The sequence below is a fragment of the Dendrobates tinctorius genome, unplaced genomic scaffold (assembly GCF_039654945.1).
Source record: "Dendrobates tinctorius isolate UK_male_01 unplaced genomic scaffold, ASM3965494v1 ptg000015l, whole genome shotgun sequence".
NCBI classification, from domain to species: domain Eukaryota; kingdom Metazoa; phylum Chordata; class Amphibia; order Anura; family Dendrobatidae; genus Dendrobates; species Dendrobates tinctorius.
Window position 1 is genome coordinate 35420438 of NW_027361683.1, and position 20491 is coordinate 35440928.

Below are 20491 nucleotides of genomic sequence, written 5' to 3' on the forward strand. Positions count from 1 at the left end.
ATCTTAGAAACTTTATTAATCCATTAATAGATTAAAAAAAATTCCTTGCAAAGAAATGTGAACCACAAGGCTTAGAGCGACGCGTTTCAAGCTTACATAGATCTTTATAATAGCTCGGTGCTTACTGGCACTGCGGCTTTTCGTAATTAGAATGATCCAATCACATTATAACTTACATGTCAGCTGATTTTTAGTTTGCAGGTCCTAACAGGTAAATTACTATAAAACCGCAAAAGCCTGAGTGATACATACAAATAAACAACATATATGATAAAACTTTTACAAAAGAATATACATAAAAAATATATAATCAGAGAGACATGACTATTTTAGTAGTGAAACATAATTTAATTTCTTTTGTTTAAACCATGTGGTGTTCTTGTATTTAAATTAAAAATCAAAAATGCCTCTCGTGTGAGGAGACGCCGCATGACATCTCTTCCACGTGTTGACCTATTTATTTGTTCTATTCCATAAATCTGAAGAGATGCTGTACTACGTCCATGTTGTATAAGAAAGTGTTTTGCAGCTGCAGAAATGTTGCGGTTTGTTTCATTGTTACATATATACCGTATATACTCGTGTATAAGCCGACCTAATTTTGCCACAAAAAACTGGGAAAATTTATTGACTCGCGTATAAGCCTAGGGTAGAAAATGCAACAGCTACAGGTAAATTTTAAAAATAAAAAGTTACCAATGAAAGTAAAATTAATTGAGACATCAGTAGGTTACATGTTTTTGAATATCCATATTGAATCAGGAACCCCATATAATGCTCCATACAGTTCATGATGGCCCCATAAGATGCTCCATACAAAATACACCCCATATAATGCTCCATAAAGGTTAATAATGCCCCCATAAGATGCTCCATAGAATAATATGCCCCATATGCTGCTCCTTAAAGGTTATGGCCCCATAAGATGCTCCATAGAGTATGCTGCCCCCAAAAGATGCTCCACAGAATATGCCCCCATAAGATGCTCCACAGAATATGCCCCCATAAGATGCTCCACAGAATATGCCCCCATAAGATGCTCCACAGAATATGCCCCCATAAGATGCTCCACAGAATAATCCCCATATGCTGCTGTTCAAAAAAAAAAAAAAAAGACGTACTCGCCTCTCCGTTGCTGGGGGCCCAGTGCCGGAGTCGCTGCTGGCTCAGGACCCCGGCACTGGCGATATTCACCTGTCCCCTTTCCCACGCTGCTCGCCGCTGTCTGCCACGTCATCTCTCAGTGACGTTCAGGCAGCAGAGGGCGCGGCGCGCATTAACGACGTCACTGCGCCCTCTGATCTGAACATCACTGACAGAAGACGCGGCAGGCAGCGGTGAGAAGCGTGGGAAGGGGACAGGTAAATATAGCATATACTTACCCCCTCCTGGCGCGGTCTCTGCAGCCCTGTTCTCCCACGGTCTTCGGCTCCTTCCTTCAGCAGACACGTGGTACCGCTTATTAAAGACATGAATATGCGCATATTCATGTATTTAATGAGCGGTACCACGTGTCTGCTGAAGGAAGGAGCCGGAGACCGAGAGAAGCAGGGGGGCTGCAGAGTCCGCGCCGGGGGTGTAAGTATGATCTGGGGTTAGGTGGTGGGGTTAGGGACTTTCAGCCCCAAAAAATGGGCTGAAAATCTCGGCTTATACACGAGTATATACGGTATCTTAACTTGCGTGTTGTGCATCCTATATATGACGTATGACACAGAGAACAATCAATTTTATATATAATGAATGTGTGTCGGCCACGCCCACTCCACATATTCCCACCCAATCAGTAAGCATCTTTCATTCACCAGAGCTGTTTAAAAGAAGCTGAGCTGTGAGTGGTTGCTATGAGCAACAGTTTTCCCGCCCCACAACACCTCAGCAGACACTGACCGTGTGGGAGAAATCTAGCATCCCCGGTAACATAAGTTCCCAGCCATTGTCAGCCCCCCAGAAAGGAGCAAAGAGCACATGACAGAAATGAATCCCCCCTCCTGTGCCCATATACCCATCACACATCCTCCATCCCATAGTCCAGTGCCCATATACCCATCACACATCCTCCATCCCATAGGCACATCTTCCCTCTTAAAGGGATCTCTGGTATGGAAGTTAGGGCAAATTCCTCAGCGCTCTGATTCTGACCCCAGGCTTCTATTAAAGGGATCATTGGTATGGAAGTCAGGACAAATCCACTCAGCGCTCTGGTTCTGACCCCAGGCTGACGGGATGATGTGGCATCTTGGGGGTAGTAGTTGGGTGGTTCTGACGGGATGATGTGGGATATTAGTGGTAGTAATCCGGTGGCTCTGGCTGATGGGATGATTTGGGATATTAGGGGTTGTAGTCCGGTGGCTCTGGCTGACGGGATGATGTGGGATTTTAGGGGTAGTAGTCCGGCGGCTGCGATGGGATGATGTGGGATATTAGTGATAGTGGCTGTGGCTGACGGGATGATGTGGGATATTAGGGGTAGTAGTCCGGTGGCTCTGGCTGACGGGATGATGTGGGATATTAGTGGTAGTAGTGCGGTGGCTCTGGCTGACGGGATGATGTGGGATATTAGTGATAGTAGCCAAGTGGCTGTGGCTGACGGGATGATGTGGGATAATAGGGGTAGTAGTCCGGTGGCTCTGGCTGACAGGATGATGTGGGATAATGGGGGTAGTGGTTCCATGGCTCTGGCTGCCGGGATGATGTGGGATATTAGGGGTAGTAGTTCGGCGGCTGTGATGGGATGATGTGGGATATTAGTGGTAGTAGCCCAGTGGCTGTGGCTTACGGGATGATGTGGGATATTATAGTGAATGTGGCTGTGTGGAGTGGGCGGGGCTCTACACTCAGATATATATTCATTATAATTTGTTATAACTAAGGCCTCTTTCACACTTAAGTTTTTTACAATCAGTCACAATCCGCCAGGTTTTGAAAAAAACGGATCCTCAATTTTCTTTTGAGGATCCGTTTTTTTTCCCCATTGACTTCCATTAAAGGCGGATTGTGACGGATTGCCGTCCGTTGCATCCGTTTTTTTTGAGGATCCGACAAAAGTTGCTGTCCGTCACCATCCTCAAAGATTTCAAAGCGGAGCTTGCAATGTTTTTTTCCTCTGGCGGATCCTCCAGACACTCATTTAACCTGAAATTCTTTGTGGGTGCCGGACAAAAATTCTCTCGATCTCTCTATCTCTCTCTCTCTCTCTTGATCTCTCTCTCTCTCTCTATCTCTCTCTCTCTCTCTATATCTCTCTCTCTCTCGATCTCTCTCTCTCTCTCTATCTCTCTCTCTCTCTCGATCTCTCTCTCTCGATCTCTCTCTCGATATCTCTCGATCTCTCGATCTCTCTCTCGATCTCTCTCTCGATCTCTCTCTCGATCTCTCTCTCTCGATATCTCTCTCTCGATATCTCTCTCTCGATCTCTCTCTCGATCTCTCTCTCGATCTCTCTCTCGATATCTCTCTCTCGATCTCTCTCTCGATCTCTCTCTCTCTCGATCTCTCTCTCTCGATCTCTCTCGATCTCTCTCTCTCTCTCGATCTCTCTCTCTCTCGACAGGTGGCATCCGTTCTCATCAGTACTAAAGCGGATCCGCCATCCGTCCTTTTGGCGGATTTTGACTGATGCAAAAAACTGAAGTGTGAAAGAGGCCTAACCGTAGTTAGTTACTATGCGTCTGCAATGCCAGGTTCCTCAGCTAGTATACTATATTCAATAGCCAAAGGAGAGCAACTGAAGGAGCAGTCAATTCAAAATATGAACAAATATATCAAAATTTATTATTCAGATAATAGTTACATAAAATTGACAAAGGTGTAAATTAGGACTAGTAGTTATACTCAGAGACAATCATCAGAAAATCACATCGGGGTGTGTTTTAGCAGTCCCCATACCCCTCTACAATGGGCAACAGGTAATTTATACTGGTGATATTATGTGGCTCTAGTGATATTGCTGTTTGTTCAATGGATTTTATAAGTGATCTAGTATTTATTGGACATCCTTTATAAAGGATGTTAAGACATTATTTTTTTCCTGGAGCTCCTTTTCCTAGAAGTCCAGAGAAGACTGGTATTTATTCTGATTATACATTTATTGTTGTACTAGACTGTAGCTCTAGGTCTTTTCCTACACACACATGCCACTTCATATTATTACCCTCTTTTTGATAGTGTCCATTCTAGTGGGTATTCCATAGACACATTTGTGTATTGTTTTAACATTATTCTTTTATGGTAATTTTTTTTATATATATGTGCTACGGTGGGTTTCTGCTTATATTGGTCTTCTGATGATTGTCTCCGAGTATAACTACTAGTCCTTATTTACATTTTTATGTCAATTTTATGTAACTATTATCTGAATAATAAATTGATATATTTGTACATATTTTGTATTGACTGATCCTTCAGTTGTTCTCCTTTGCCTATTGTGTGTTGTTTTTGAAGGGTTCAATCCACATTTATTGTGAGCATTTTTTCTGCTTTAGTATACTATATTGTTCGAATTACAATTAATGAACTTGTTGATTTTAAATTCCATCAAATTGCTTTGGTTACTAAATATTTTCGTATTTAATGCATGACCACAAGTTCTGCATTTGTTAGTACTACATTTAAAAAATCCCTTAATATCTAACCAAGTTTTTTCTCATTTTTTGAAGTAATATGCACTAGTGAAAACTGCGTTTTCAATTGTCTGTGCTTGTCTTGCCACTACATTTACTCCATTATTTAGGGTGTGTGCACACGCTGTGGAATGCTCTGCGGATTTGTCCGCGCGGATTTTGTAAAATCCGCAGGTAAATCCGCAGGTCAAAAGAGTCACCTTCAGCAGCACTAAGGTTGCATTCTGTGAAGGTGGCTCTTATATTTATTATCACTAGGAACGCTGAAATTATGAGTTTTATAAATTGCCCGCCATACCTCTATTGCGTCATGGAGGTATGGTTTCTCCCCGTGACTCAACCGCCTCGCAGCCGTCCATCATCCCCCTCTGGCCTCCGGGCGCCGCCTCCTGTCTTTCTCGTGACATCACCGGCGCCTGCGCTCTGCAATCAGTTCTCGGGCATGCGCCTTGCGCGCTGCCCGGAAACTTACATCAGGTGATGTAAGGATATCGCGCCTGCCTGTAGCTGAGGCCCAGATCCCGCCCCGCCGTGTGTTATGATGTATTCACACAGCAGGGCTGGGAATATGGCGCCTGCGCAGTGAGGATCTCTGTGCCTGTCCCCATCTCCCTCCGCCTCTTTCCTCCAACGGAATACGTCGGCATCGTCATAGTGAGCTGAAGCTGAGCTCCCCACACCGAGGAGATCACAGGCAGCGCAGCACATCACCTAACAGTAACGATTGGAAGGGTGGCAAAGTAATCAATGCTTGTATATTTGTATTACAATGAAATTCCATTACAGGATTCCGGTATATATGTAGCAGTGTATTCCGCCTATATGTAGCAGAGCCGATCAAGTATGGGATGCTTCTAGCCTCCCATGGAGGCTATTGAAGCATACCAAAAGTAAAAAAAAAAAAAAAAAAAAAAAAAGGTATCGCCGCATTCAGAATCGCCCGATCTATCAATAAAAAAAAAAGAGAAATTAATCCAGCTCACCGCACTGCCTTGCTGGTAGGATCCAGATCCTGCGCACGGATTTGACTAGGCAGTCAATCAATAATAGGAAAGAAAAAGAAGTTCCAGCGCCAGGAATGGAAAATTAAAAATCCATTTTATTGTGCCATTGCATATTAAAATTCCAGCAGGTACAGCATATCTGTCGGATGACTACAGAACAACGCGTTTCGACGCCTCAGGTCTTAATCATGTTCTCCAGAACTTCTTTTTTCTTTCCTATCAATAAAAAAAGGATTAACCCGATCGCTAAACGGTGTAGCGAGAAAAAAAATCAAAACGCCAGAATTAAGTTTTTTTTGGTCGCTGTGACATTGCATTAAAATGTAGTAAGGGGCGATCAAAAGAACTTATCTACACAAAAGCGGTATCATTAAAAACATCAGCTCAGTGCGCAAAAAATAAGCCCTCACCCGACCCCAGATCACGACAAACTGAGACGCTATGGGCCTCAGAAGATGGCGCAATTTTTTTTTTTTTTTTTTAATTTAAACTTGAATTTTTTTCACCACTTAAATAAAAAAGAACCTAGAGATGTTTGTCTGTGAATTCGTAGTGACCTGGAGAATCATAATGGCAGGTCAGTTTTAGCATTTAGTGACCACAGCAAAAAAGCCAAGCAAAAAACCAGTGTGGGATTGCACTTTTTTTTGCAATTACACCGCACTTGGAATTTGTTTTCCTTTTTTCTAGTACACGACATGGTAAAAGCAATGGTGTCGTTCAAAAGTACAGCTCATCCCGCAAGAAACAAGCCCTCACATAGTCATATTGACGGAAAAATAAAAAAGTTATGGCTCTGGAAAGAAGGGGAGGGAAAAATGAAAATGCAACACCAAAAATACCCCTGGTCAATAAGGGGTTAAACTCAGAAAAAACCCATACTCCACCTCCCAAAAAGCCATAACCAAACTAACAAGTGATGGGGAAAAATTAGCCCCCATCGCCACGCCAGTTTTTTGAAGATAATATTTTCCATCAAATGAAAAAAAAGTTATGGGTTAAAAGATAATGTAAAAAAAAAAAACACATTTGAAAGGTTAACTCGCCAAAACCCTGACTAATGCACTAATCAGTGGTTTGCACCTGTGCTGCCCCAGCCTTTATCAATGGAGATCTGCTGCATCCTGCTAGTGCATTAGTCAGGGTTTTGGTGAGTTCACCTTTCAAATGTGTCATTTGAATTTTTTGGAATTTTTTCCTTATGTGCGCTGTTCAGATTTAGTGTTAGGGACTCACAAAATTTGGGGACCTTTTACCTTTGGGTTGTGAGCTTATCTGCTTTGGCCAAAATAGTAACTAATACCCCATATCTTTTTATCTTGTTTGCACTTTTTATCATTTTTGCAGGATGCAGCTAGACCTCTTCATGTTGGCTTGTTTTTTTCTGTGTGATGCATATGTATATTGCTGAGCAGCCCGCCTGCTAATACTATGGGCGTCATTAGTAGGCTGTTCAGACACTTTGCACCACACTTATTTGTGTGACTGATGTCCTATGCAAGCCCTATTTGTGTGCATTTTTTCCACTAGGCAGACCCTTTTGGGTTACTGGCTGTTTTCATCAGTGGTTTGCACCTGTGCTGCCCCAGCCTTTATCAATGGAGGTCTGCTGCATCCTGGTAGTGCATTAGTCAGGGTTTTGGTGAGTTCACTTTTCACGTGTTTTTTTTTTTTAATTTTTTGGGAATTTTTTCCTTATCTGCGCTTAAAAGAAAATATGTGACTTGTAAAATATAGTTGATGAGATCTTGGGAATATGTACTATATTTTCTTAGATGAAAGATTGTGGGGAATGCTAGTGTATAATGAAATTGCATCACAGCATAACCATGTATATTTAAAGGACCTCTTCATTTTAGAAAACTTGTTCAGAACATCCCTGGAATCCTACACACCAGAGGCTGCAGTAGAGAATCTACCCAGTTCCCTAAAAGCTCATTAGCTGATCCTATGCCAGATACTATGGGTCTCATTGGAGGTATACCTTCCCCTTTATGTATTTTTGGAACACTCTATAGTATTGGCAAAATAGGAACCACTGAGAAAGTCAGCCTGTTTTTTAGACAAAACTCCCAAACTGAGACCATCTTGGATAATATTATTCTTTTACAGATCTTTCTGTTGGATTCTTACTCAGTTTTTCATAAGTTGTGTTAGAGAGCATATCTATAATCTTTGTACAATAATCCTCTGAGTTTAACACTACCACCACCCCCCTTGTCTGACATTTTTATAACAATATTCTGCATATTTCTTAATTCTTGTAATGCCAGTTTTTGCTTATGAGTAAAATTTCTTTTATTATAGGTTTGATTTCGATTCTTTGAGGTAGCAATGCTGAGCTGTTTGAGTTTCTTTTCCACAATTTCTTGGAACCTGTCCATGCAGTCTGATCTCGTTTGTAGAGGCTAAAAGGATTTTTAACAGTGAAATTTTTGTGATTGTCCAATGTTTTCTTCATCTTTGTTACAATTTGTGCTATGATTTAAACACAGATCTTGTAGATTGAGAAGTGTCACTTGTTCTTGAAAATTAAGATCCTGAAATTCATTGGTACTCATCTGTGGTGCATTTCAACCTCACCTTTCCAAAAATGTTTTTTTTATTGTCAAGTTCCGCACAAACTTATTCATGTCCAAAATAATACAAAATATGTCAAAATTCGCATCTGGTACTAAGTTTAGTCCCAAGGACAACACTCCAAATTGCTCTTCTGTGAGATCTTGTGACGAAAGATTAATCACATTGATGGGAGTTGTTTCGTCATTTTCTTTTTGTAGCGTGTAATAACGACCAAATTTCTTCCGGTGTTTCCTACCGCCCCTCCCTATGTGGTTTTTTTGATACTCCATGCTTTTTGTTTTTCATTGAAGCAAGGTTTTCATTATTTGAAGCATCAGACATGTATGAGTTGTTATCGGAGGAGTCAGGATCTGAGGATGTGAATGAAACATGTGTTCTGGATTGCCATTTAGGAGTCTGGCTTTGTTTCAAAATGGATTTTGGTGTTTTAAATTTTTTTTCCCCAAGTTCCCCACTCATATACTTTGTTTGTGGAATAATCATTTAAATCTCTTGTAAATTTTCTTTTTCGCGATTCATAATTTCATCTTCCATTGCTGTTATATTTTCTTGCATGTTAGCAGTAAGGGAATCATAAGATACAGACACCTGATCCCAATTTCCTTATATATATATATATATATATATATATATATATATATATATATTTAATCTGATTACAGCCACATGTGGCTAAGGCCTGTGTCACACATCCGTTTTTGGTCATCAGTCAAAATCTGCCAATTTTATAATAAAACGGATCCGTCAAAAAAGGGACGGATCCGTTTTTTGCCCCCATTGATTTGCATTAGTGGCAGATTTTGACTGATGGTCGTCCGTTGGGTCCGTTATCTGTCGGATCCGTGAGAATTTTAGTGGCTCCCGGGCGGACCAGACGGACACTGCAACGTTTTTTTTGGTTGACGGTCCACTATTTTTAACTGCGCATGCCTGAAAGGTGAAAGCCGGGAGCAGTTTTAACCCTGACATGCTGTCCCGGGAGCTGCTAAAATTCATTCTCTCTCTGTCTCTCTGTGTGTGTCTCTCTCTCTCTCGTGCCACCCGTTGCTGTCAATCCACCGACGGATCCGTTTTCCACCATTTTTTGTTAGGATAAAACGAGACGTCCAAAATCACAAATCTCCTGATTGGATGATTAAAAGGGCTTGTAATATAGTAGATAAAAAAAATCACGTGAAGATTTAATAACAAATAAAAAAAATAACACAAAAATATTCCAATAATGACCACTCACAAAAATTATATGTAAGTCTTTATTACAGCCCTCAATTTAGTCAAGTAAAAAGCAATATCAACAAATTTCTTCCCATCTTATGTGAAGATCAGGTGTTAGCTTCCATGCTAAACAACGGAGTAAATGTAGTGGCAAGACGAGTACAGACAATTGGAAACGCAGTTTTCACTAGTGCATATTACTCCAAAAAATGAGAAAAAAACTTGGTTAGATATTAAGGGATGTTTTAAATGTGGTACTAACAAATGCAGAACTTGTGCTCATGCATTAAATAAAAAAAAAAATTTAGTAACCGAAGCAATTTGATGGAATTTAAAATCAACAAGTTCATTAATTGTAATTCGAACAATATAGCATATAAAATTGATAGTTTTCTGTGTCATACGTCATATATGTGACGTGATGTTTATTTTTGGGTTACGTAGTAAATTAATAAATTAGTCCATACAATAAATACCATAACAGTTAATCATATTTCCAACACCATATCCAATCCACCCAATTAATGGGCGATTTCCCCACAAAAAGAACATCACGACAAAGAAAAAGCAGCTATGAAATAGGGAGGGCGGGTGGGATCTTCTTATCTTCAGTCAGTGACGAAGTGCCAGAGTGTAAACAAATGGGATTATTTATAGAAGCAACCTGAGCCCACCAAGAGATAACTGACCAATCACCTTTGTTCAAAAAAAGGGGACCAAGAACCAGCAAAAACCAGTTCTAGCTTGTTGCAGACCATATTAAAAACTGCCCAGTGAACTTCACATGACCCTATTTATTAACCCCATAAAGGCTCAACATTAAATAAAGCCAATTAAGGGCCTATGCAGCCATGAGTCCCCCCCTTATTGTTTTCTTGACGGGGGGGGGGCGGACATGGCCGCATAAAGCCCATTCGTTCAAATAAATACACTAGATTAACAGAATTGGCATAAAAAGTTGCCGTGATGTTTATTTTTGGGTTACATAGTAAATTAATAAATAAGTCCATACAATAAATACCATAACAGTTAATCATATTTCCAACACCATATCCAATCCACCCAATTAATGGGTGATTTCCCCACAAGCCAAGACTCAACGAGTCATGGCCCCCCAAAAACAACACAGCCACTTCTCGACCATTGTCTGCAAATTTAAATTAAAAATATCCAAGCCAATATCGGATAAATGAACTTGGTCGCTCCTATAGAGCCCGGGGACAAATCCTTCCAAGTCTTCATGCCTAAATGAGAACCCGCCTATCAGGGGTAAAAACTTACACATACTCTGATTTACCCTTTTACGAATCTTATCTAAGAAAGAAATGTTATTGTTAAACCATACCAGTCTGAGGATGATCTCGGAAAAGACAAAACTAGTCCGTGGGAAAGACTGCTTCAAGCTTGTGACGTCAGATCTTAAGAAAGCCAACAAATCCAAAGTCCTGACCTTACCGAGATCATTACCAGACACATGGAAAATTACCAGATCCGGGTAAGGAAACTTGCGATAACATTTCTTAAACTCAGAAACAATATTTCCCCAGCGCATCCCTCGAACACTATGCCAAAAAAGTTGAATGTTAGCAGGGTTAAAAGACAGATTTTCAGTATAAGGCCGCTGGACGGCTCTCTTCTGAGCCCAATAAACAAGAGTGACCGATGATCCAAACTACCAACGGACCTACAATAAATAAGAAATTAGTATTCATATAATTCATGTCTAACATAAAGCTTAAATCTTCTAGACTCTCATCTTCCCAACTTCATGATGTCGGAATTACATAACCCGGACCTGGCCGCCTCTGTAGCCGCTCCTATTCTGAAGGAATGAGATGTTATATTCAAATGACCTTTTCCAAGGAAACTCAAACACTTTTTAAGGATGCAATTAAATTGAAAAATGGTTGCAGGAGATGAGTCCCTATGCACAAAAAGGGGGCCTGGAGCACAGGACCTCAAAGAAAGCCAAGCCTTAGTGGTGCTTACGGGGCAAATAGAGGGATCCAAAAAACTTTTCAATTCTAACCTAGAACCCCTTCCCAGCTGATCAGTTTTAGACTTCCGTATGAAAACAAATAGAGACGAATCCTGTAAGCTGATGTCAGTTAAGAGAAGACCAGAAGGTTCAAATTTCTTTGCTGAGACCAATTCACCAATACGGAGAGCACCAAAAAAGGCTATTGAAAATGCAGAACGAAAAAGAGATGATTCAAATGAGTTTAAGCATACTGAGTCTAAAGATAAGCAGAGTTCCCTTAAAAGAGGAAGGGATATAGGCCGACGGGAGTCAGGCTGAAAACTACCTTTCCTAAAACCTTTTAAAAATTGCTTAATAGGAAAAAATCCTGTTAGGGGAGGGTTGCCCCATTGTTTTAAAAAAAAAAAAAAATATCCCTGCAAAATATTTTGCCACCGCTGAAAAGGATAGACCGTTATGTACCAAGGATGCTGCGAATTGCAGACCTGCAGCGGGGGTTGAATGCATAAAATCAAGGTTATGCCTATTACAAAATTCAATCCAATGAAGCCATGCGGCTGAATATTCAGCCCATGTTCTCTTTGATAAAGACTGCTCAATAAAATGCGGAATTAAATTGCTACAGTGTCCCAAACTGCTGGAGGGCAGGGTGTAGGATCCGTGTCTGCGTTGGGAACCTGTTGGTAAAATTTTGACCATTGACTAAGGCACAGAAATTTAGCAAGCATAGCTTTCCTACTAGTACCAAGTTTCGCCTTAATCCAAATATTATGCTTCAGGCACAATAAGACCAACTGTCTTAAAATCTTAGAAACCCATAATTTTTTTGAGCATAAAGTATTGATGGAAAAAACTACACCTTGACTAGAAGACAGGAAGGTTAAACTATGGTTCTGAAAAAAGGAACCCCATAGATAGCTAAATAAATTGAAAAAAGCTCAGAAAATACGTTCTTGGTAACGTTGCAGTCCAACCAGGAACCAGGCCAACGTGCAATTGTCCAGTGTGATAAAAAAATAATTGCGCATCCAGAGCAATTGTCGCTTGCGTGAAGAAGAGGCAACGACTTAGCAAAAATGAAACTAGATTGCAAACAGGATCTGCCGTTGAAATCTGAGAGGAATGAAAGCCAAATTTTTATATCTTCTCTAATGTCAGAAGAGACCCTGATGGGGAATTTGGGGAAGAGAGACCCTTCGTTGCGTCATAAAGACGCCTAGAGAAAACTCTGCCAATAGGGTTAACTCGAAGGGCAAAGGTAAGCAATCCCAAAGCTGATTGCAAATCTTTAAGAGTGACCTTCTCCTTTGATAAAATACTGGTAAGAGCTTCATAAAGTTTGAGCACTTTTTCAACAGGAAGGCTACATTACAGATTCTCAGAATTCAAGGTGATACCCAAAAATTCAATGGAGTGAGAAGGAAAAACAGTTTTATCATTAGCAATAGGAACGCCAAAGTGAGAACACATATCCAAAAAGGTGTGGAGTGTACGTGAGCATGCTTGAGATTCTGCTGGACCAACAAAAAGAAAATCATCGAGATAGTGCAACACACCGGCACCTATGCAATTCGACTCCAACACCAATTGCAAAAAAGTTGAAAAGCTTCAAAATAAAAACAGGACAGGGAAAATCCCATAGGTAAACATTTATCGAAAAAATATTCATTTTCAAAGAAAAAACCCAAGGAATTAAATCCATCAGGGTTAACGGGAAGAATTCTGAAAGCAGACTTAATGTCGGACTTAGCCAACAGGGCGTTTTTTACCAAATGTTCGCAATAACTCCATGGCTGAGTCAAGAGGAGTAACTCACAGAGCAAAGTGTCTTGTCCACCTCGTCATTTAGTGAAAAACCTTTCGGGTAAGACAAGTGGTGAAACGAAAGGACCCCACCTCCTTTTTTTTGGCACAACGCCCAGTGGGGAAACCCTAAAGTTAGGAAATGGTGGAGATGGAAATGGGCCTGCCACCCTACCCAGAAGGACCTCCTGAAAAATTTTATCCCTAGCTACCTCAGGAAAGATAGATAGAGATAACAAATTCTTGGATACTTTACAACCATAGCCTTTGAAACGTGGAACGAAAAAAACAAACGAGAAGCCATTAAACAAAAGCTAACTAATCTCCCGATTTGTGTAACTGTTTAGCCAAAACAGCATGTTTTCCAGCTTCACTGGAGTCTGTGCCTTTTGGTACAAAATCCTTGGAAGGAGGTTGTTGAGAGGCCTGCTTCTTGAAACATTTTGACACTGGGTGAGCGTTTCCACAGAAGGAACACTCATGTCTAAATCTACAGCTATTGCTCCATTTACAGGTGGAGTCATTAAAAGCAAAGCAGAAACTCCTCTTTTGGACTGGAAATGGAGACTGTTTATTAAGGAACTGACGTTGAGGGAGCATGAGATTGATCCACAAACCCACATCCTTCAGCCCCCAGTGAACCTCTGGGTGTACAGCTAATTTTTGACGGAAGGCTTCGTCGTAGCTGAGCCATGCAGTGCCTCCAAAATTTCTGTACGCCTCCAAAATTATGTCTACATGTTGAAATAGCCTGCTACAGAGATTTGGGAACCTCTCGCAGAGAACAGCTGCGTAGATTGCAAAAGCCTGAATAAAATTGTTGAAAGATCTTGAGGAAAAACGCTTAAGCCCCGTTACACACTGCGATATCGCTAGCAATATCGCTGTAAAGTCACCGATTTTGTGACGTTGCAGCGATATTGCTAGCGATATCGCGGCATGTGATACTTACCTCCGACTGGCTCCCCCGCTGGTTATCGCTGATCGCGCGAGAAGCTCCTGGACCATTCCTCGTCGGGCGCTTCCTGCTGGGCTTTCTGTGGCGCCGACGAGCGACGCATGGAGCCGGGCGGGAGGACGCAGGATCGCCCCGTCTGACAGGTAAGTAGCGATCCCCGTGCCCAGCGATGTCGCTGGTGAGATCTGCCTGTGTGGCAGCTCACTAACGACCACCTAGCGATGCACCAGCGATCCTGACCGCGTCATATCACTGGTCGGGATCGCTGGTGCACTGCTAGGTGTAACTGTACCCTTAGAGTCATCAGAGTCAGGCTTATCTTTATCACTTCTACCCAGCTGCTCTCTGCGAGGAAGCAAAGAAAACAAATCCACATACTTATTTTCCCAAATCAGCTCTTTTGTAGATGAAGATAAGTGAAAGCCTAAAGGGGACAGCTCACAGGTCAGAGCTTCTTTAAATGGATTATGAGGGGTTAAATTATCCCTGAGAGCAGGCTGAGCCAAGTCAATGTTAGTAGAGGCTGAGGGGGCAGGGACACTAAAAGAATCACCCAATGCCTCTGCAAGTACATCCCTAATGACAGACTTAAGATTAACCCTTTGGGAGACAGACAGGGGAACATTGAGGTTCTCACCCCTTCCTGAAAAATCCTCCGGTGGGTCTTGGTCTGGTGAGCAGCCAGCCCTCAGACCCTGATTAACAGGGGAGTGCAGCTGCTGTGATTTGGAAGCCAGGTCCTCCTATGCATCCCTGCTCCGATGAGGCTGGAGGTTTGTAGGCGACTGGAAACTTCTGCCATCAGAGACCGACGCTGGGACCGGTGGAGGGGCAGTAGAGACTACCGCCGCAGAGCTTTTACGGCTGCGGCGTGTGCTCGCCCCGGCGGCAGTCAGAGATGACAGCGGCGGCGAGATTTGACGTGCCCAGCCGAAGTCTCGTCCTGGGCTCCGGGACTTCCTGGTTGGAGGGCGGACAGAAGACGAGCGCACTTGCTGAGCGTGGCTGGAGGATCTCTGCGGCGTCCCTGGAGGGGTGAATACTGTCCGGGGTCTCCTCACCCTTGAAGCACTGCTTGAACGTGAGGGGTAGTTAATGTCTTGACACGGAGGCTGAACCTGGGGGCATGGTTCAAGGGGGTGGGAGGCGGCCTCCGGAGCTGCCAAAGGAGGTTCTATAGCCAGACAGCTCCTCAGCCAAGCCTCGCCATCCCTGTCCCCAGCCCTGGCGATAATCTGCTGCAGCAAGTCTTCCATGAGGTAATCTTCAAATCTTCTTATCTTCAGTCAGTGACGAAGTGCCAGAGTGTAAACAAATGGGATTATTTATAGAAGCAACCTGAGCCCACCAAGAGATAACTGACCAATCACCTTTGTTCAAAAAAGGGCGCCAAGAACCAGCAAAAACCAGTTCTAGCTTGTTACTGACCATATTAAAAACTGCCAAGTGACCTTCACATGACCTTATTTATTAACCCCATAAAGGCTCAACGTTAAATAAAGCCAATTAAGGGCCTATGCAGCCATGAGTCCCCCCTGTGAAGATCTAGAGTTGTGGGTGTTAGTAATCACCTAGGCAGGTTAATGATGCAACAAGTTTTATTTATATCCATACAAGCATTTCAGTAAGTCCAGGTAGATGACCCCAATGTAATGCCCCCAGTCCACGGATCAGCAACAAGTCAGTAAAAATAGTCCATGGGATAATTCCTAGGGGAATATAGATCTCACGACCGAAGCCCGAGAAAACTTAGTTCCAAGTTCGATAGTCCATTCATGGGTTCCAGGAGCGGCCTTAACTCTGCTCCTTTCGCTTCAGATCCCCAGACACAACTGCACTCCCCCATCAAGTCTCTCAACTCTACTCCCAACCCCTTAACCAATGTAAATTGAATTCACAGCCAGTGAAGTCTCCGGCCAGTCTGGAGTGGTGTGAACCCAAGTGGCCCCCCTGCCGAGAGAAAGAAAGGCACATATTCCCCCACCAGATAAGGTCATTGCATGTAAATACAACATAAATTGAGGTAACTAGTCATCTGTGCTGGGAAAGTATTTCAGTTCCTCACATTCCTCCCCCACTTTTCCAGCACGGCAAGTATTGGGCTCCGATTCATGAAATTGACTATCCTTCTTCTGACGACAATTACCAGAGTGCATGGCTTCCTCAGTCTGTCTCGATAGTCCATCAGCATTGCCGTGGTCTCTCCCACACTTTCGGGAGGTTATTTGGCATGTCGAGGTCTTCTTTTGCAGCGGGAATGAGTCCTTGGCTTCGGGTTGCGACACTGGTCCAGTGGCACACCAACCCTGCTCTTAAGTTGTTGCCCAGCAACACATCCACAGGTAGGTGTCGCACTACCCCCACATCCACCATTCCCTTGCTGTGTCCCCAGTCTAAATGTAGTCGGGCTGTCCGAATGTTCAGAGATTCTCCTCCAGCTACGTGGACTCGAATGTGCCCGACATTCCCTGGCGAAGTGTCCCCTGCGTCCGCAGTTATGGCAGCTTAATCCACCTCGCCCTGATGTGGGCCGTACTTGGGGTTTTGGGGGACCTCCCCCTCTTTTCTCGCCCCCAGCATTCCAGCCCCATTGCAGTACACTGTTCACAGGTTGGAAATGCGGATGACGTGGACCCGAATGGGCCCGGCATTCCCTGGCAAAGTGTCCCATGCGTCCACAGCTATGGCAGCTTAATCCCCCTCGCCCTGATGCTGGCCGTACTTGGGGTTTTTGGAGACCTCCCCCTCTTTGTAGAGTACGAAATCCTCGCAGTTCCTCCTCTCGCTGGACCATGGGTCTCGCTGGCCTCTCGGGAAGCCCCTGTTCCCGACTTGCCGAAGCTGTTCTCCCATACCGCCCTGGACGATTGGCAGACCAATCATCAGCCAATCTTGCAGCCTCCTCCAGGCTCCGTGGTTTTCTGTCCGCCACCCATTCCTTTATGTCACGTGGGAGCTTGGACATAAATTGCTCCCGCATGAATATATCTAAGACATGTTCAGCTTCCTGAGCTCCCAGTCCTTCTATCCACCGAGCACATGCTGTACGTAATGTGTTGGCAAACTCCCGGTGCGTATGTGCATTGGGCTTTTCAGTCTCCCGAAACTTCCTCCGGTAGGTTTCAGGTGTGACGGCATACCTCTCCAGTAATGCGCTGCGAATGGTAGTGTAACACCTCTGATCCCCAGAAGACAAGTTATTAAAAGCTTCTCTGGCTTTCCCGGTCAGGCCAACACTCAAAAATCTCGGCCAGTCCTCAATGGACACCTCATGAAGCAGGCAGAGGTTCTCAAATAATCGAAGATGGTCATCAATACCCGTGGTGTCTTCATTAAACTGTGGTATGTCCCGGTACCTCAAAGATGCGGGTCCCTCTCTTCGGTTATCCACTGTCATCTGCGCAGAGGGTGGTGGGGTTACGGCTACATGGACACCCAGATATTTGCTTATCACAGCCGCCCGTTCTCTTTCTGTGGCCCGCTCTCCTAGCGCAGCCAGCACCCGCCCCAACTCGGTCAATCGATCCTCTGCCATCGGAATGATTGCCCGCGGCTGTTGTCTGTCCACTGGGCTGTCCTATTCTACCTCTGGACTGACCTCCTCCTGTGGGTGTTCTCGATCCCACTCGTCCAAGCGTTGTATTAGGGCCATCCGGTTGTCCGCCATCGACCACTCCAGCTCTCTCCCAGAGCACAGGGCTCTCAGCTGCTCCTACTTGAGTCTCTTGTAGATGGAGTCTGCCATCTCTTCTGCCATGTCACCATCTGTAACTTTCTCTGTTACGCTGTTCAGAGATAGGTGATCCCACTGCTGCCACCACTTGTGAAGATCTAGAGTTGTGGGTGTTAGTAATCACCTAGGCAGGTTAACGATGCAACAAGTTTTATTTATATCCATACAAGCATTTCAGTAAGTCCAGGTAGATGACCCCAATGTAATGCCCCCAGTCCACGGGATCAGCAACAAGTCAGTAAAAATAGTCCATGGGATAATTCCTAGGGGAATATAGATCTCACGACCGAAGCCCGTGAAAACTTAGTTCCAAGTTCGATAGTCCATTCATGGGTTCCAGGAGCGGCCTTAACTCTGCTCCTTTCGCTTCAGATCCCCAGACACAACTGCACTCCCCCATCAAGTCTCTCAACTCTACTCCCAACCCCCTAACCAATGTAAATTGAATTCACAGCCACTGAAGTCTCCGGCCAGTCTGGAGTGGTGTGAACTCAAGTGGCCCCCCTGCCGAGAGAAAGAAAGGCACATATTCCCCCACCAGATAAGGTCATTGCATGTAAATACAACATAAATTGAGATAACTAGTCATCTGTGCTGGGAAAGTATTTCAGTTCCTCACACCCCCCTTTATTGTTTTCTTGACGGCGGGGGGGGGGCTGACGTTCTAATTACAATAAGCCGGAGAGTGTCAGTAAGCACCGAGCTTATATAAAGATCTATGTAAGATCGCAACGCGTCACTCTAAGCCATGTGGTTCACTTTTCTTTGCAAGGAGTTTTTTAGCTATTTCCATGTTGGATTAAGAAAGTTTCTAAGATTTTTTTTTTTATTATTCAGAAGCTGGAACAATCTATCTTAGATTTTTATCTCGTTGTTTGATCAGTATTTTGTCTCAATATTTGGTCTTTATTTTACCTCAGTATTTGGGTAGTATTTTACTTCAGTGTTTGGTCGGTATTTTTCTTTTTTATTGCAATTAGTTCAATTTCTCTTGGGATCAAATGTTTTTATGTGCAATATAATCATTATAATTTGTTATAACTAACCACAGTCAGTTACTATGCCGTGCTCTTTAGCTAGTGTGTGTATATATATATATATATATATATATATATATATATATATATAATTATGAGGTGTGGACATATACTATATATTGTATAGTTTTAGTATGAAGTGTGTGTATGCATAGATTTGGATTTTTTTTTTGTATGAAGTGTATGTACGTACAGTGTATAATGTGTGTATGTGTATAATCTTTGTTTACATCAACCATAGGTTACTAAATCTATTCTTAAAAGCAAGAATTTAGGAACTTAAGTTGGACATTAGTTTGAACAAGGTTGATAGGTTTAATAGGGTTGTCCAGGTTTTGCACAAATGTCTGCAGCACTCTGTGACTACAGACTTATGAATCGTCATATTGCCCACATTGCGCACCGTTGTGATATTCCGGTGCCGTCGGCAATATTCATGCTTGGCCACATTCCAGCTAGACATGCTATTTATCATGCAAGAATAAAGGCTGTAAACTTACACATTTCTGTATTTGTCATTGCGAATCTCCATTATGATCATATGATTTTAATGGGGTTTTCCAGTCTAAATCTACAAGTCTGCAGGCCCTCTATGTGACAGCAGACCTGTGAATCCTCACAATCGGTGCTGGCAGCAAGCAGCCACATTGCAACTAATCGACTTCACTCAATACACTTGAATGAGTCCAGATACAGTCTAGTTGGCATGTGCCCTCATGTATAAAAATTGCATACTTGTGGTCATGCCCCCTCTGAATTATCAAGTTGTACACTTTCCCAAATTGCTTTTTTTTTCTTATGTTCAAAGTTTATACTTTTGAGAATAATCAATGATATTAATTACCTATTTTTAATTTCTGTATTTCTCTAAACTCTTTCCTTCTGCCAATACATTTTTTTTTGCATATGTCCCACCAATTACTTGTTATATGCAGCTCTTTACCCAAGGTACTAAAAAAGCTAAGCGTGACTCCAACATGAATAATATTGATTGGCAGGAGAAAGGATATCTGGGCTTGATCTTGCATATTTTAAAACCTTCTCACACTCATATTTTATTCTAAAGGAAAGTGGCAACCAAGTAAAGTGTCATTCATGTGTACATCATTTTGGGCTAACTTGTGCTTAATTATTTCTGGGTTAATTTTATTACCATGCCATGTTCATTACCTTGTACTCATAGGTTACAAAGATGGAGAGTTTAGCTGGCCCACATATCTGAAACAATGTAAAGCTCAGGCGGCTCCTAAAACATTCTTCAAAAGCTACAACATGGTAAGAAGCCACAGTTAACGCACACCACATCTTCATAGCTTTTTCTTTCTGACATTCATTTGTTCATCCTTTTCTTTTTTGTATGGTTATCGTATCAGTATTATTCTGTTTTCTTTCACTTGTAGCCTGTTACTCCATCTGGGTTCCGAGTCGGCATGAAATTGGAAGCTGTGGATCGGAAGAATCCTTCCCTGCTCTGTGTGGCTACCGTTTCAGATATTGTTGAAAACAGATTGCTTATTCACTTTGATAACTGGGATCACAGTTATGATTACTGGTA

The 20491-nt window shown here is 42.7% G+C and overlaps 1 protein-coding gene across 2 annotated transcripts in view; it reads left to right on the plus strand.

The window, feature by feature from the left end:
- The window catches only part of LOC141076150 (lethal(3)malignant brain tumor-like protein 4), a 140311-nt gene that overhangs the window by 34020 nt on the left and 85800 nt on the right, over window positions 1-20491 (plus strand). For both annotated transcript variants that reach the window (XM_073563494.1, XM_073563485.1), the window contains exons 10-11: window positions 20120-20211; window positions 20337-20488. In XM_073563494.1, coding sequence (XP_073419595.1) covers window positions 20120-20211; window positions 20337-20488 — 244 coding nt within the window. The remainder of the gene's footprint in view (window positions 1-20119; window positions 20212-20336; window positions 20489-20491) is intronic.